This window comes from Cottoperca gobio, chromosome 9 (genome assembly GCF_900634415.1).
Source record: "Cottoperca gobio chromosome 9, fCotGob3.1, whole genome shotgun sequence".
Taxonomy (NCBI): Eukaryota; Metazoa; Chordata; class Actinopteri; order Perciformes; family Bovichtidae; genus Cottoperca; species Cottoperca gobio.
The window spans coordinates 10,034,329-10,053,052 of NC_041363.1; the positions used below are offsets into that span (position 1 = coordinate 10,034,329).

Genomic DNA, 18,724 nt, shown 5'->3' on the forward strand with positions numbered 1-18,724 from the left:
ACCCATTGAGCATTATTCTTAGCATTAGAAGTGATGAACCCTGGTGAGGGATTGACTCCATTGCAAGGATGTGACCATTAAAGGGAATGCTATTTTTCCATTCCTGTCCTCTGAAACAGTCAATATGTGTAAACAATGAAAACTTAACAGCTCTCTCCCACACGTAACTGAGGCAACACATGGCTTGAGGCTTATTTCTGTGGATGCTTTACAGTTTAAATGCCACATTTTGTGCAGTATTTCTCTAGAATTATTCTAGAATTTGTCTAGAATAATTATTGTATGAGCTGAAAGCACATGAACTAACGCCATCACGTTAAAGTAATGATACTATGTCACTTGATACCTAAATCAGTCATTTAAAAAACTAATATTGTTGCATGTGGTGCAAAAATATTGTTGAAATATGTATTATAATAATTCAGCTATTTATTTGTGAATTTTCTTAATGATTATTTTCTGAAAGTTTAACATGCAATATGCATGTTTTCACTTTTTCAATCAGTAGTAGAAATAAACAGTAATGCTGAATAAAAAAAAAGTAACACAAAACATGCCAGGGGTCAATTTAAATTTAAATAAAGTCACATAAGTGAAAACATTACATTTGGAGCACAGTCTCACAGTTTTAAAAATGTTTTTGCATTTTACTAAAGTCATTGTCTAAATATCAGGTTTAATCTCATTCTTGAAAACATTATCCAAGACAAATGTACAAATACCTTGCCACAGTTTACGGGTATGTGTACTTTTCCAAAACAGATGATGCAGCTACTCTGCAAAGCATCACACAGTGCTCAACCTAAAAAACGTCAGCACGTCCCTACGTGCCCTTCTCAAACTGAGATACTAAGGTTGCCTTTAAATGCTCCTCGGACTCACAAGCTCTATCTGCTCTTAGCAGTATATCGAGTATATCGCAACACTGACTGCAGCTAAACTGTGATTTACTTTCCAGTTTTACCAGTAATAATACGGCTTTCTAAAGGGATACTCTTCAATACAGTTAATAGCAAAAGAAACACATATTTGGTTGGTCTTTATAGCGGACTCCGTGGAAATTCCGATAATTCTTACAGCACATTGAAGCCGACGTTATTATTTTGCGTATGTGGTGTTGTTTGGCGAGCGATGAAGAAAACAATGTGATGTTATGAGTTTGGAGACGACGCTAACCTTTCTGAAGACAATGCCTTGTGCACACTTATTCATGGCCTTCGTCTGTTGTATTTGAATCATGTACGCTGTTGTTTTTGGATCCGGCTGGTATCCTACTTTGTGATGAGAAAGGAGGTCTGGAGCCGAGAGATCGAGAATAACGGGACACAGCTGACGGTAAACACACGGCTGCATGTTATGTGTCAGAGTCGGGTCTTGTGTGGTCGCACAGCTTATGATACAGCTCACTTTTGCAGGAGGTTGAGATAAGCAGCCAGACATTTGAGTTTTAAAGCAGGTGGGCCAGAGATGGGAAATGACACCGCACTGCTCCAAATTCATCCGCTTGAGCGAAGGAGGATAGCCCTACAGGAAAAATATCCTCGCAGAGCAAAGTGTTTGGTAAAAACACTGTTTTAACAACGTCACAAAACCAGCTTTACAACGCTGCATCCCACTCCAGAACAGTGCCAACGTAGGTTTTGTTGGCGCGAGCAGTGTTGTTATTTGTGTCCCATCACTTTGCAGACATGTCCTTCACAATGGAGGATAATTTGGAGTCGGGGTGGGTAGCCGTTCGCCCGAATGCGTTTGAGGAGAAGGAAAGGCATAAATTTGTTTTTATCGTTGCCTGGAATGAAGTGGAGGATAAATTTGCCATTACGTGTCACAACAGGACGGTGCAGAGGAGAAGCTTTGGTAGGGATGCACCGGTCGAGACAACCGGACAGGATGGGGACAAAACAAAATGGCCCGAAAGTCCCGTCAGAGATAAAGTATCTAGGAGCCCTAGCAAAGGAGCCCATGACGCAATGGTTAAAAGCAGCAGCCCTAAAACCATCATTGCAACAAAACCAAGTCCTGTCAAAATTCAAATGATGGTGTCTGCAGCCTCTTCTGTTAGTCACGATACTGAACTGTTAAAATCACTCAGAGGGGACCAACTGTCTCCCTCACTGGACAGCTTGGACCTGGAAGAGCTGGACTGTCTGAGCAGGGAGGACTGCAGCTGGGCCGGACTTTTCTCCTTCCAGGACCTCCGGTCAACCCACCAGCAGCTGTGCTCGGTGAACTCGGACCTGGAGCCCTGCCTCCCGGTGTTTCCGGAGGAACCCGCCGGGATGTGGACAGTGATGTTCGGCCTGGCGGAAGTACCTGAGACCGAAATGGATGAGCTTTGCCACAGTTTACAGATGTACCTATGCCACGCGCTCGATACATGTGGATGGAAGATCCTTTCGCAGGTTCTGTTTACGGAAAAAGACGACCCATATGAGTACTATGAGAGCCTGAGCGAGCTGCAGGCAGTCCGGGTACGAAGAGGCGCTGAGCCGGGCAGCAGCACATCTGCAAGAGGTGAGAGTTTTTGTGATCCTTCCACTGTCTCTATGACTTTATCAGCTTTGTATTAACATAGTCATAGCATAACATAGCATCTGTAACTCACAATAACACATCTGGACAACTGTGAGAACACAGTCTTTCTGCTTGAGGCTGTGCAATACCATTATGGTAGTGAGGAAGAGTGATGCATGAGCTATTAATCTGAGGTAGACAGGTATTTAATAGATATACTTAATATATTGCATCCAATTGAGTCAAAAGCAATGCATCAAACACTAAAGGGGTGAAGTATGATACTGTGTCGATGATCTTCATACATCTAGCAACCACAAAGGAAGTATACTTTAGCATCAATAATATATTTGCTTATGAAGAAGAAAATAGTGAGTGCTGCACTGTGTCAAGAAATGCTTTTCAGACTGCCAACAAATACAAAGGACTTATTTTAAAAGTAAGCTGGACAGTCATTGTTTCCTTATTCTTACTATATATTTTCTTAATTGGGACATTTTAACAGGAGGATTAATCTTAAAATATTGTTTCTTCACACAATACCTCTGGTAAACTGAGTGTAGATGTGTAGACCATCCAGTAGATCACACAATCAATTATACACATTAGTGGCTGTCCAGTCAGCAAACTGCGTGGAGGTTTCAGTGGCCTTGGTTTACTTTCACTTTTTGATATGTGAGCCATCTAAAGTAGGATCGGCATCTGGACTTCCATGAGGTAAACCAAACAATAAAAGCTAATGTGCATGAACATTGTTTTAGGTCTGTGAGAAAAACAGGTCACAGTGTGAAACAAGGCATACCACGATCTAACCTCGATAAGCGTAGGCGAGACAAATAAACAGCCATGCCCTTTAACACTTGCACACTGATGAGACAGCTGACAGGGCAAGTGCTTCAATTATTCTTTCATTCTTATGAAAGAAGTATCCTGAGAATACAATGGAAATACCAATCTTACTGGTATTTAGTAAGAGAAGGAAAACACGAAGCATTTATACAAATGATGTTGTAAAAAGAGGACTTGTAAGTAAGTCCTCTGGAACATTATACTCTCAGCATGGCTGCTGTCTGCTGCTTACACAGCTGAAAAGACCACCACACACTCACTCACACACACACACACACACACACACACACACACACACACACACACACACACACACACACACACACACACACACACCCTGTGTTTACCCTGGATTGCAGTCGGTCATTTGGTTACGGTCTTGACATCTGCAGACTCATGACTGTTGGCTTCTGGCTCCTCTCCCTCCTCACTGTGCGGAGGGACAAAATGGAAATGATATGTTAATCAATTAGTAGGTCTATGTTTTGTAATTAAATTAATTAAAACACACCAGAAACCATTGCCCCTGTACATGAAACAGTAGTTCCTAAATTGCAAAGTACACGGTTATCTACTCATTCAGAATGATTGGTATAAACTGTATAGTCCTGTGTCTTTGTTTCTTTTGACAAAAACTTCAATCACACACTTTTAATCACTTGTTTACAATTAACCTGTTCATGAATATATATATTTGTTATTACTCTAATATTCTTAATTGAAAACTGTGGAAGACATAAACCAGACACCATACACACTCCAGGCCTGCTCCTTTTACACATCAGCAACAGCTCGTAATTGATTAACAGACATTATATTTATACTCAATGGCACTCACAATGTGCTACTAATCAATGGGGTTAGATTAATGCAACCTTGACTTATGGAGCCAGAGATTGCAAGACGTCCTCTGAGAGAGCAGGTAAAGGAAGAGCATCAATGGACGAGTGCCATTACTGGCATCCCAGTGTTAGTCCTGACCCTCATAGTGGATAGTGCATCAACTTTAGCTGTTACCTGTAACAATATATATTTCAAATGTATGCAGTATTGACAAAGATAATACCATTTTAGTTTAATTAATTCACTAATACACACATATTCATTGTGAATGCTGCAAAATTAATTAAAAATATAATATTTATGTGATTGATAGGATATGCATACCTATGTAATTATTATTTATACAATTATATAAATAAAATAATTTATTTTGAATACTTGCGATTAAAAAAACTAATAAAAAAATCTTATATTTATTTTTTTAAATGACAAATATATTTTAAAAAAGGAAGTAAAGTAAACATATTTACTTGATTTTAAGCTTACACTGTTCATGACTCCAGTAGTACAGTAACTGTCTTTGCAAAAGTAAGAAAGAGTCAAGAGACTACATCTACACTGTGTTGACTTCTAGCCAAGGCGTTTCCGCTCTGCTTTGCTTTTTGCAGCAAAAAGAGGCTGTGAGAAGCATAGACAAATCACCCGCATGTCAGTCCACCCAGTCAGTCCCACACCCACTCCCTCAGAGAAACACACACACACACACTCAAAATAAACAAAGACAGAAAACCGGAAGCTTTGCCTTACTGTCCTTTCTGAGCGAAAAAAACAAACAGCAGAGCCATCAGTTTCATGGCATGTTTACACAACCAGCCCAAAGTAATCTGCTTTGCTTGTTTCACTAAATGTCCATCACTGTTTGGGATTTCCAGTTTGCGTGTAGGTTTATTCATCCTGATGATGGAGGAAGAGCTGCTGATCTTATTCAGCTCTTTATCATGGCAAATACTCTGTTCAGTAGTCCATTCAAACACAGACACAGTGTGTAGTGTGGTAGAATCTTATACACACACACACACACACACACACACACACACACACACACACACACACACACACACTGGCCTATTGATCCTCCCACTCCATTTGAGGGATGAGTTAATGGCTATTTCAGTGGTTGCTGGTAGCCTGCAGGATTCAGTCTGGCAAAAATGTGTGTGTATTGATCTTATTCCCAGCAGCAGCAGAAAGGCCTCTACTTGCTCGGCCATGGTCTGTGCAGTGCTCCTATTACTTAACGTTACACAAAGTATCCTCACAGTGAGGTGCACGTTTCTGTTCACTGCTCAATGACACTGAAACATGTATTCAAGTATGTTCTTCTGTCCTTTGTATGCGTGTGATGGGTTAATTGATTATACAGATAACAGGCAATTGGAAATAATCTACATTACAGCCACTTATAGTATATGTGCTCAATGTGCACTTTTTCTGATCTGTGCATAACAGACACTGGAATAAATATATCATTTTCTTTTTCAATCAAGGGCCTCCCAACTGTCTTAATGTTTTTTTGTTTTTGTTTGTTTGTTTGGACCTCTTTAGAAGCCCCTTTTCACACAATGTGATATGGATACTGCAAATGCCTTATTAACAAGGCCATACAGAGATTTCAAAAGGGGCTATACATGTTTAGCTGTTTCGATTCTGAAGTTGTTTATATGTTGACACTGATACAAATAAACCTCCTGTGTGTGCATGTGATGCAGCTGCTGGAGAAGCACAAGACCATGGACAGTATGGTGGAGCTGTTGAAGCTTTATCAGGAGGAAGATGAGGCATATGGAGGACTGCTGGAGGCCTCCACACAGCTGTACCAGTACCTGCTGCAGCCCTTCAGAGACATGAGGGAACTCGCAATGCTACGCAGACAGCAGATCAAGGTAACATTTTGCACCAGTTAAAGTTTGCAGTATGTGTGCACATTAAGAGGTAGCTCACCAGAAGATGGCGAGGCGTCCTTCATATTTTTTTGGGGGTCGGATTTGTCTCATTAAAATTAGGTTCTTACAGGGTTTGGGCCCAAATCTGTCGACCCAGCCATTTGCCAAAACCTCTTTTAGCAAGTCTCCTCAAATGTTTGAGTCATAGTTATCCACTGACAAGTACACCATACTACACTACTACACTACTACACTACTACACTACACACACACACACACACACACACACACACACACACACACACACTGATTTCAATTGTGATCTTTTTGTTGTTTCTGGTCGTTTGACCCTATAATTAGATTTTCTTTCCAGGAGTTATTCAGATTCTATGATTAACTAACATGTGGGAAGCTGGCTACAATCCAGATGTGCCTAAATTCAGTCACTGTCATGTAACGTGTGTCATAAAACACAATGGATAGTCACAGGACATTCTCATGCCTCCAAAAATAAAGTCTGTTGTGTGTCTGTGCGTGTGTGTGTGTGTGTGTGTGTGTGTGTGTGTGTGTGTGTGTGTGTGTGTGTGTGTGTGTGTGTGTGTGTGTGTGCATGTTTCACTTTTAATAGTATGTGAGATGTATGTAATTGCAAAGAGAAGATGGAGGCTGGATAAATGGTGGAAGGGTGGACATAATTATTGCAGTGCTGGTAGCACATTTATATTTAGCTCAATGACTCACATCAGTAGAAAAAAAAGACTTCAGTATCATATTACTACATAACATCGATCCATAAAGAAACAAACAGACACATATACACAGCATCTCCCAACCTTTGGTGGGAACACCTTCCTGTCAGTGTTGTCCTTTTCCACAGTATCTGAAACACTTGGGATGTGGCAGTTGGGGGTTGAGTGACATTGAAAGGAGCCCAGTGTATCTCCAATTTCCTGCAGTGTCACAGAGACATGAATAAGTCATGGTGTGTGTGGTCCTATAGGTTTACTGCAGTTACATGATGATGCTGATACACTGGGATCAGCAGGCATGCAGCAGAAATGGAAAGATGGAGTGGTGTGGCTGAAAAAAGTATTCTCAATTCTAGTTTTTCTGGAGAGGTGAGACACCGTCAGTGTCTGCTGAAGACAGGAATGTGTGTATTCTTTATTAAGATGAGTGAAATATATATAACAACAGAGTGGTGCGTAGCGTGATTTTGTAGTTCTCTCCTCTCGTTTCCTCCGCTCTGTTTCTGACTGTAGGTGTGTGCGTCTCGGGTGCGAAGCCCCGCCCTTCGCGAAACACAGCGGAGTGAAGCTGCGCCGGTTAAAATAGAAGCGCCCCGTCAAAATTGAAAACCTCTTAAAAATGTATAGATTATAGGTCCGGACCGCGGTCCACCTGTTTGTGACCCCTGGTATAGAGGATATATCGCCAAGGCTTTGACAGAAAGGATCACAGAGTAGTTGAAAAACTTATATATTGAAAAACATTTAGGTCCCACCGAGATTTGAACTCGGATCGCTGGATTCAGAGTCCAGAGTGCTAACCATTACACCATGGCACCACATACAAGCTCAGGGAGGGGGGGAGGGAAAACTGAATGAACTGTACTTCCGGGTTTATTTATAGCCTGCAGTCTGTAGTTTCGGCACAGCATGGCTTTCTGTAGCTCTTCTTCATCTGAATGTACTGTTGTTGTGGGTGTAAATGTCTTTTTCTGGTCACTTTTTCATTTTTGTCTTTTAAATTCTACATAATTTGTCATTATTTCTGTCTTTGACATTTGGAGCTACAAAGTGTTTATGTGTGTTTATGCTGTGTGATGTTTCTGGGTTTTTTCTCGCTGTAAATCGGTGTGTTATATATATATATATATATAAATATATATATATATATATAATATATATATATATATATATATATATATATATATATATATATATATATATATATATATATATATATATATATATATATACATATATACATATATGTATTGTGTGAGCTGGAAAACATTCTGATTTTCAATTGACAAATTTAGATGGTCATTGAATACAAGGAAAGAAAGATGATTCTGCTCTGTCAGACAACACGATGAAATGTTGAGAACAAACTATAAGATTAACAAAGAAAATAATATTAATTTTGAACATATTCGAGAATAATCACGAGTCCCAAACTTATAAATGTATAGTATCAGCCTAGTTTCTGAGTCTCAATGTAACTGCTAATCTTGTGCATTCACAAGGGCAAAACAAGGCCCTACAGCATATTACATTACATTACAGTTAATTTAGCTTTTTGTCCAAAGCGACTTATAAATAGTTGTTATAAAGTGTTTTAAAGTATTTACATGGTAGGTTTTCATATAAAAGGTTGCTCACTAAGATTAACAAATCATCGTATGCAGAGCAAACAGGTCTAAAATTACACTATGTATAACATTGCAGAAAAAATCTACATCAAATGACTGAGCAGTGCAACCAGACAGCAGGAAATTGCAGTGTTAAACGATACTGGTGCACTGCTGAGTATTGCAGTTTGAGGTGCAGCAAGGCTACTTAGGGTCAGACAGAGATGCAGCTCTGTAACCTTTGCTGCGCACTTTCCTTCTTTATGCTGCACAGCCACCTTTTGTTTTCCTCTGGGACATCTGGTGGTTCATTTATCTGATTTTAGTTCTAGCGCTTATCAGTGAAGATTTTGATGGTTGACACTGGGTTTTTATGAAAACATTGTGTTTGTTCAGCTGTATGCATGTGTGTTTGAATAGGCACATGGTAAAACAAATACTGCATAATGTCAGTGCTTCCATGTGTGGGAGTGTGGCTCCCTCTCCAGGCCTGCGTTCTCTGCTGACACCATTAAGATAGAATGTGCATTTCTAATTTATCCTGTTTCTCATAGCACGCTGTCATTTAAGACGGACAATATTTCTCTACAAAAGGTGTAGGGGAGGTTAACTGTACTGTCCTGTAAACCACCACCTAATGACTCCTAGGTATAATAAAAGAAAACATTTATATCACTGTTTTGTCTCTTTTTTTGTTATGCCCATGTACCTATGCCACTTTGTGGCAGCAATATGTGACATTTGGGGTTCCAACCACCTCTGAATCTCAAATAAAGCCGTGTTTCTGTTGGGTATGCACTGTAATGTATGTATGAATGAATGTAATGAACTGTCCGGTGTTGGTGAGACTGCATTGGCTATACTGTATCACCTCAGATGAAACCATTTGTTTAACATGATCTCCAGATCCATTACAAAAGAAATGTAGTTTCTATACAATATATTTATTTGGACCTTGCTGACAAAAATATGTTCATCCTCTCTTTCGACAGATTTCCATGGAGAATGATTACTTGGGCCCAAGGCGGATTGAAGCTCTAAAAAAGGAGGACTCTGACTGGCAGAAAAAAGCTCAGGAGGCAGTCCTCAACATCCAGGAGTTTACAATAAAATACTTTGAGATCACTGCCAGAGCCCAGAAAGGTACAGTATGCCATCACTGTCACTGCCAATGTCAAGTCAATAAAGCAGCAGAGGAATGACTTTGAATAATCACACATAGCACACACACAGTTGTCTGCTATTGACTTGTGTGTGGCTTTGAATGCCAGGGCTAATGTGATTTGGTATTAATGAGGCAGTGCAGACAGCCATGGTGTGACAGGGACAGGAAGAAACAAGGACAACCTATTGATCAAACAGCTCTGTCTCTGTGCAGCGTTACACCACTATGTGCCCCTGCTTATCCCAGTGATTTCTCCACTACTGATTGGTCCTTTTATTATCTGACACTTATTAGATCAAAACTCAGATAAGTGAATGGCGTCAACAGCAAACTGGAATAAAATAAGTTGTAATGTGCAAATGTGGCCAATAGATGTCTCCCTCTACATTATTGTAATAAGCCTTAACTCCTGTGAGACTTCACATTAAAAGAAAAGAAAGCGTGGGTGAAATGCCCACTCTGAGGAGGAAGTTACTCGATTGTGTTGGTGACTCACTTTCATGTGAGAACTTTTAAATGTGTGGCGGTGTCATTACACTGTGTGTGTGTGTGTGTGTGTAGGGGTGTATGAGCGTATGAAGGTGGACCAGCGTAAGTTTGGTAAATCCTCATGGACAGCGGCAGTGGAGCGCATGGAGAGACTGCGCTACTCTGTCGCAAAGGAAACTCTGCAGCTCCAGAGAGCCAGGGAGATCTGCCTGGAGCAGAGGAAACACACACTTCGAGAGGAGGTGTGGTAGCAACACTCAATAACACCTTGCAAAGCACATATGCACAAACATGAACAAACACAAACAGTTTATTTATTTGAGTTTTTTTGTCCCGTCCGCTCAGATGCAGAGTCTGTGTAACTGTGAAGATGCCATGGCCCTCTTAGACTACATGGAGACACAGTACTACGAGCGCCAGCTCCAACTGTACGACATCCAGGCTGAGATACTACAGTGTGAAGAGCTGCTCCTCACCGCTCAACTAGACAGCATTTGCAGACAAATTTCCGGTATTTTGGCTGAATTTACTTGCTACTCTTGGACACATTTTGCTTGCAGGATAAGTATCTTGACATGCATTATACAATACAATACACTAAATCTTTATTGTCCACCAGGGTGGAAACTTGTCTTTGGCTCATCAAACACAAGAAACAGCATAAAAAACAGACAAGCAGTTAGTAAAGTCATATTACACATTAAAACAGTTTATGTCTGTGTCCTTAGATCTACTCAGTCACTTTGTTGAGTTAAGAATATTGATGGCACTCGGGATAAAGGACTTCTTAAACACACTTTTAGCTGCCAGAGGGACTCTGTAGCTCCTCCTGGAGCTCAAGAGCTCAAACTGGCTGAAGAGAGGATGGGAACTATCTGCCGGGAAACTCCTCACTGTCTTCCTCATCCTTTCTGTAAAAGGTTGAGTCAAGGGCTTTTGGGGTTTGCCAACCATTTTGCTTGACTGACACAGATGCCACTAAGTTTCGTTGAAAGATAAAGTCGCTGTGGGCATTTCATGAAAATATACTATTTTTTAGAGAAGCTCATAGAGAAATTAATATTATCTCATTTCTAAAAGAGTCATGTCAAGACACTACATTTCACAAACTATTCTGTACTTTTGGCTGTGCATTAACAACAATAATATAGATAAATACTCTGCATATTGGTGTGTAGTGTCTGTCAAACACATGAACGAACTTCACCTGAGAATCCACACAAGTCTATATATTTATGTACGTGTTTTCAGAGCGTCAAGATGAGGTGGTGTACTATGACACCTTTGAAAGTGCAGATGATATAAAAGGGGATGATACGGTAGAGAGGGAAGAGCTGCGCAGACTTCAGGTCAGCGCTCGACAGCTGGAGGCAAGAAGGGGGCGCATCACTGCCAAGCGCTCCTATCTGAGGAACAAAAGGGTGAGTACACCTTACTCACAGCCACACTTGTTTTTTATTCCTCAAGTGTTTTTTGGGCATACTATTCAATATTTAGAATAGAGTTTGTCATTTGCATTTTTGCTCTTCTGCTATACCAGAAACATATATCAAGAAACAGCTAATACAAATATGCATTGGAATTGGAATTGACAGTATTTATGATGCCGTGCGGATCAGTTTGTTAATGTTTCTCTCCCACGTTTCTTTAGGAGATCTGTGTATCCAACCACACTCAGAATCAGCTGAAATGTCAAACCATCCACAAGGACTCCCACCAGGTCTTACAGGTAGATGTTTTTGATAATGATGTGACTGAATAGCTGTAAAGACTTGTCAGTAACTCTCTTCTCCTCTAAACTGTTACATTTTTCAGCTGAGAAATGAAGAAGAGGAAGATGAGGAGAAGAAGAACAGCAGAGTTAGTCAGGAGAGGCATAGAACTCTGGACAGACTACGCACTTTTAAGCAGGTATGTACCCTCCTATTAATGTAAATAGCTCAACATTTTTCTTCTTCTTACTGATCATCTTCCGTCTCTCACTGTGACTTTTTCTAGCGGAACCCAGGTCAGGTGATTCTGAAGTCCATTCGACTACGCGTGGCCCACCCCAGAAGAAGAGGAAGGGTCATGGAAATGAGTAGCGTGAGTGAGAGGGAGGAGCGTGTGGGTTCTGTCTGTGTCCAGGCGCAGGGCCACCCGCTGTGTCTCAGTACGAGTGTGCAGACGGACCCCAGCTCCACCCTCACCACTCAGCCCGTCACGGCCCTCACAGCATCCCTTCCTCCTCTGCCTGTGCCCATTCCTGCTGACTCCTCCTGCTCTCCCTGCTCCCTGTCCTCACTACTGGCATCCCCCATGTCCTCTCCTCCTCCACCTCCCCCTCCACCTCCCCCTCCAATAAAGGAGGAGTTGTCACCTACCGGGAGCCCAGGTTGGCATGGGCAGAAGGTTGAGGGGAAGAATGCAGCAGAGGAGCTTCACCGCTCCCCACTCGGTCCATTCATCCCTCGCTTCTTTGACAGCAGCCAACTGTTGAGCGCCCGGAAAAAGCTGAGGAAGACTCCAGAGTTTGACTCCCACAGCAGAAGAGGTACTGGAACCATTTAGTAACATAGTTGGCTCTATTAGATTAGCAAGTTACAGTAGACAATCACATTTCTTCTCCCTCTTCTCTTCTTGTACGCAGAGAGCTCGCCCATGGACGAGGTGCTAGCCTCCCTTAAGAGAGGCAGCTTCCACCTGAGGAAGGTCGACCAGCGGTCTCTGCCTTCTTCCACGGGTGACGATGACCCCAACAGCATCCTGGTTCAGATTCGCAAGGGGGTCAAACTGAGACGCGTCCCCAGGAAAGAGAGAAAGGACCAGGGAGAGCTCCCGGTCTCGACCGACCCCCTGACCAGGAGCATCCATGAGGCGCTGCGCCGCATAAAAGAGGCCTCACCTGACTCTGACTCAGATGACGACGGGCTGTCCAGCAATGACTGGGAAAGCTAGGATTCAAGGCTGAGGCGCAACGAATAATAAGCACACAGATGCCTGCACCTTCTGACACTGCACGAACTGTACTGTACTGCACTGTAGTGCTGCGTTGTACTGTACACCTATTTACAGTTACTCATTCACTCACACTCATGCACACACAGCCCAGTCACACATGTACCTACCTAGTGACTATGCCGGGGCCTGAGTCATATCGAATATCACCAAACGCTCCCAAAGTCTCTGGTCTATCTGTTCATTTGTTTTTCACACAACATTTGCCACCATAAAGGACATTTGTGTGTTGATTTCTACTGTATGTTATTATGGTTTTGTTCCTGTAATCAAATAGTAATGTTGTAGCTCTGCACTGGCCTTTTGTGGATACATTAACTTTCAGAAACAGCACATAACACATTTTACACCAAAACACCGCAATGACAGTTATATGTGAAACTGAAAACCTCACAGTGCTGTGAGGTGTGTGATCACCCTAACACATTAGAAATGAGAAACTGTAACACAAATATGTAATGGTATGGTTGATCATTTTGGGTAATGTGGGAGATTGAAAGACAAAAAGAAGATCCCACTGAGAGTTGAACTGGATTTACTGTCCAGAGTGTAAACCATTACACCACCACTTCTATTTTTACTCCACCAGTGTATTATGACTGAACCACACTGCTGATTGCTGCTCAGCTGGGTTTTTTCCTGTCACATGTGGGTGTGTTAGAGTCTGACAGTATGAGGACTGTGCTTGTCTAATCTGACACTGCACAAAGACCATAAATCCTTTAGTCTGTCGCACCATGCCCCTCCCCCGCTCTTGTCCTCTTCCGTCCTTCACTACCCCCAATTCTCAGCATCCTCTCTGGGTGAGGGAATATATATCGACCCATCTGTTCGACCGCAGCATATGGCCAGGCCGGTGGGAGGTATGGAGAGTCACAGTAGGTTTATCATTAGGATCCAAAACTCTCAACATCTCTGAACAGAAGTTGGTCATCGAGAGTGGGAAAGGATTAGACAAAGGGTCACCTGCAGAACTGCAGTTTCTTTAGCAGGGTGGAGGTCATGGACAGTGTCAGTCATCTTTGTAAAGTGATGGCTGACGTTGTTGGTGGTTCCCAAACTTTATATGTGGGATAGTCACGGCAGAGCTGTGAAACCGTTCGTGCTTGTTTGAATGATGGATGGTTTGTGGGAGGCTAGATTCTCTCAGCGCCGCAGGGAGTCTCTGTGGGCTGTGGAGCAGGCAGTTGTGATGGATGTGGTTTTGCCTGACATCTTATTCACTTTCTCTCCTCTCCTCTATTGCATCTTTTTTAATTTCTTTTCTCTGCACTCAGTGGGCAGAAGCACACAGTAGGAGGCCTGTTACTCACAGTGCTGGAAGGGAAAACCTGCTCATGCACGCACAGACTCACACACTGAACTCACAGCCAACATGTGCAGAAACATTTTAGTATCAAAGTGATTCCACAGCCTCTACTCATAAGTCTTCTTTTTATAAATGTTTTCAGCACTTTCGTGATATATAGTACACATTCTGAATCACTTTATCTGTACAGTAACAACTTGTTTTTGAATCACTGGCGAAACATTATAACTGTAGTAGATGAGTAAGTTTTAAAGCACTGAACAACACTGTGGACCTACAGAGGTGTGATGGAAGGATAGTATGAGAGGACCAGTGTGATGCTTAGCAGCAGAGGAATTCATGCTAACATTAACATGAAGCAAAAAGATGTGAGTTCATGGACTGAGCTCTGAGTCTGAAACAGCATCAGCATGCATGTCTCAAACCGCTTTGATGCAAAGATTTGTGCTTTTTCTCTTGCTTTTGTATTGAGAGCCATTCACGGATTAATCATGAGGCAGGCACTAATGTAGAAAGAAGTATGTGTTGCATTATACATCTTGGTCTGCAAGCCAGTCACAAGGCTTTTTGCGGGAGCTCTTTTCCAGGGATAGATTACCTTTACACATGAGGTGGAAAAACAAGAACATTTGCTTTAAACATTGTGTGCATACACATGTGTCTGAGTTTGTGATCACTGTAATCTACTTAAACATTTTAGAGGAGTTCAACTCTGGATATCTCACCCTTAATAAAGAACTCCAACTCCTCCTGAGGTGACCTCTCTTCTGCCTGTTCAATCTTGATGGTCATGTTGAAGGAAAAGAGCAGCTTGTGTCTCTCAAACAGACCTACATGAGTTCTGTAGTGAGTTCAGGTTATAATATCATACATACTGTGCTTTTAAAAATCCTTTTTCATCCATTCCATTATTCAATATTTATTATTGACCTGTGCAGCCATAGTTGTAAACACTGTATGTCAGAGTGTTCATGATGTTTTTCAGTCTTCGGAGCAGGATGGAGTTAGGCAGAGATCTGCGCAGTGAAAAGTCAAACACTTTGAGGTAGGAGGCTGGAGAACACTGGTACATGCTGTTCACCAGAGACATTTCTGTCAGTACGAAAAACAGGATAGCGCCGCGCTTTGCAGCAGGTGGATAACCGTCTCTGAGTTTATCAATGTTCTCAGATGTCTTATGAGCCAACTTTAGTTTCTGAAATACCTGATGATTACAATATCAAACAAAGAAAAGACTAGTATTAACAAATTTACCGGATCTCTGCGATATCAGATTGTTTTGGTTTGCAGGCTTGCAGGGCGATGCGAGCCGCCTCTAATGCCGGCAAAGCCTCCGCCAGCTTCTTTCTTGTCCACAGTTATCACTTTGTCCAAAGAGATTGAAGAGCAGAACTGAGTCTTTTTGTCCTCAGCTAGGAAAGGAACAATATCAATAAGTGCTTTGTACTAGCTGTGTTTAGTTTTGGAAGAACAATATACTGTGTTTAAGATAACCCTGAGTTAAGAAATGCAGGTTCTCACTGACCAACTGTCGTGTTTGTGGTGATCTCATTCAGCAGGACCTCACAAGCTGTGGAGTTTTCAGCGAGGTCCACCTTCTGCTCTGCTAGCTTGACATTCAGCTCAGCCAGCTGCTCACTGGCCTCCTTCAGTTTATCCAAACCTCCCTTTAGATGCTTGCACTGAGCTGGAACAGGAGAGGACAAGTTCACAAAACAAACATATTAATGTACAGTAGCCATGTGGCATCAGTCTATCCTTCACACAGAGTCACAGCATTTAAATATATATATAGTTCCATCTTCTCACCCAGAATATATTGGTCCTTTTCCTCCAAGAGGTTAGAATAGATGCTAATGAAGTCCAAGTAGTTCTTTGGAGTAACATAGTTACAACGTCTGAGCTTCTGGTGGAATAGCTTGCCGTAGTCCCCCACAGAGCTGTGCACCATGCATACATGAGCTATCACTGTTGCACAGTGTGCCGCATGAATCATTGGACTTTCACCTGTAGAAAAAAAACAATTAAAAACAAAACGTGAAATTTAAAAAAGAAATTTGCAAAATGTAGGGAGAATATTCCAGCTACGGGTTTTATTACAGTTAAATAAAGAAAAGAAAGCCTTTAAATGGCTGCCTGAAAATGAACTTTGTACACAACAAATGCATTAAAAAGACAGAAATGTGTGTAATTACACACCGAGGAAACACTGAGCCACTGCAAGTAGCGCCTGTGGAGGCCATGGAAGGAACCAGTCTATCACAGTGTTGTTCATCAGTCCTGAGAACAAAAGTGAACACAGTTAGTGAAACAAATCATGAAATTATAATACAATCCCAGCATTGACGTCGCATTTCACCTGGGAAGTTCCTGCAGCGTGTCCTCAGGGTGTCTCCCACTGGTGACATGCCTAAAACAATGTGTAGATTGTTGGCGCTCTTGTTGACAAAGTTTTGCCACACACTCTCCTTAGAAGGACCTGCTCCCATCGTAAGAGCCTCATCACGAAGCTGGTTCAGAACTGACTCCTTCTCATCATCAGGGAACAATGCAGGAACAATGCCTATAAAGAAAGAGCACGATCAGTACTACAGCTGTAGCTTTTAAGATAAACAAAGTGTGAACCAGGAGGTTAGAGTGATATCCAACCTGAGGTGAGCATGTTGTTGATGAGTTCCAAGAAGCCTTCCTCGGCAACATGGTCATCCGTGAAGAGGAACACTATCTTCTTATTCTCAATGCCAAGCTTCAAGTACAGTGCTTTCAGGTCATCACGGAAGTTTGACTCGCTGTATCCTCTGCTTTATGTTATCTCGAACACCTGGGGAAGGCAGAGTACATTACTAGATGCTGGAGATTTCTTTGCAAATATTTCTCTATAATGTTTTACAACATAGAAATAAGAGTTAAGAACTACATTTCCATTTAGCAACTTTAGAAGACTGCTGTTCCCAAAATGGAAGAAAGTGTAATTTATAACTATATTCCAAATCTTCTTGTTCCAATGCTTCACTGAAGCTAACATTGGACTGAGTCAAATATTCAAAACCAAATGCCCTTCACCCCACCCGTCATGGATCTTATGTTTGCATGGCCACGATCAATGCGAATAATACGGTGCACTCGGGTCAGATGTTCCAGAGCATCATCAAACAGCACTAGGTCCATCCTCGACTTGTTCTCATTGCATTCCTCTAGAACTTCCTGCAGAATGCGAGAAAACAAACTGGTCTTTCAGTATAATTAAAGACAGAATATGGCAGTAAATAATTGGTTGTATTATTAGACTATTGCATTCCAAAAAGAATATTAGACTGAGACCACCCTTTGCGATTAACACAGTTAATAACTAGATAGTACCTCAAACAGGGCTTTTGATGCGTCATAGTCCTGTATGTCCTCATAGACCCTTGATTCAGTCTCACTGAGGGCTGTCCTGTAGTCTCCAAAAATAATTGGGTCCCTCATGACTGCCTCCATGTCTGACTTAAAATGCTCCTCAATCAGGTTCTTTATGTGGCCTTGGACCTGATGGTAAAAAAAAAATACATTGGGAACATTTAGAAGCTGAATGCAGAACATTTTGAGCCAACATTTGTAATTACAGTTGGAGGAACAACTACTACATATTGTATTTGTCCCTGCAGTTAATACAAAGGAGAATCTACAGTAAATATCTACTTCTTTAATTGATCATTATTACCAAAGCTTTGTCAGTTTCATCAACGAGTCTGTCATGGAAGATTCTCAGGCATTCGTTCCTCCAAACACGCACAAATTGGGTGACAGTCAAAAAAGAGAGAAATCAGGTAAAGCAAATACATTTGAAAACAAAGACGTCTAACTATAACGTCTGAGTGAAAGCGCTAGATCACACCTGTCAGGTTTGGTGAGGGTCAGTCCGTTGTAAACTCTTGACAGGTCCCTCAGGTTGAAGATGTAGTGGAACTTGGAGGGAGTGGGGGGCAGATCTTTGAGGATGTTGTTGTCCAGTTCCAGTGTGCACAAGGGGACTTTATCACAAACCTTCTGTATGGCGTCTTCAAATGCCTAAAATATTTGATCAAGCTTATTAAATCTGAGTGATATGGAGGATTGAGATTCTGGTATTGATTTATGTGGGAAAGATATACTAACTCTGGTGTGGCCATTGATGATGGAAGCATAGATAGGGAAGGGGATGCTGAAGACACTGAAGAGCGAGACGAAGCGGGTTTCTTAACATCTGTCAGACTTCGGTCCACTTGTCTGGATTCTGCAAACAGGTCATTCCACATCTGGACAATATTGTCCAGCAGTTCCAGTTCATCCTTTCCGAC

The 18,724-nt window shown here is 41.7% G+C and overlaps 1 protein-coding gene and 1 non-coding gene across 2 annotated transcripts; one reads left to right on the forward strand and one right to left on the reverse strand.

The window, feature by feature from the left end:
* The first annotated feature begins 594 nt into the window (after window positions 1-594).
* LOC115013422 (junction-mediating and -regulatory protein-like) lies at window positions 595-15,159 on the forward strand. The gene is given in 11 exon segments (XM_029439721.1): window positions 595-2,459; window positions 2,461-2,514; window positions 5,916-6,089; window positions 9,438-9,588; window positions 10,172-10,341; window positions 10,445-10,610; window positions 11,351-11,520; window positions 11,751-11,828; window positions 11,915-12,010; window positions 12,098-12,632; window positions 12,729-15,159. Coding segments are annotated over 11 exon segments (2,673 nt in total). The 5' UTR covers window positions 595-1,688; the 3' UTR covers window positions 13,037-15,159.
* On the reverse strand, window positions 7,585-7,656 carry trnaq-cug (transfer RNA glutamine (anticodon CUG)). The gene has a single exon. It is a non-coding gene; the product is annotated as a tRNA-Gln (tRNA).
* Window positions 15,160-18,724: the final 3,565 nt, after the last annotated feature.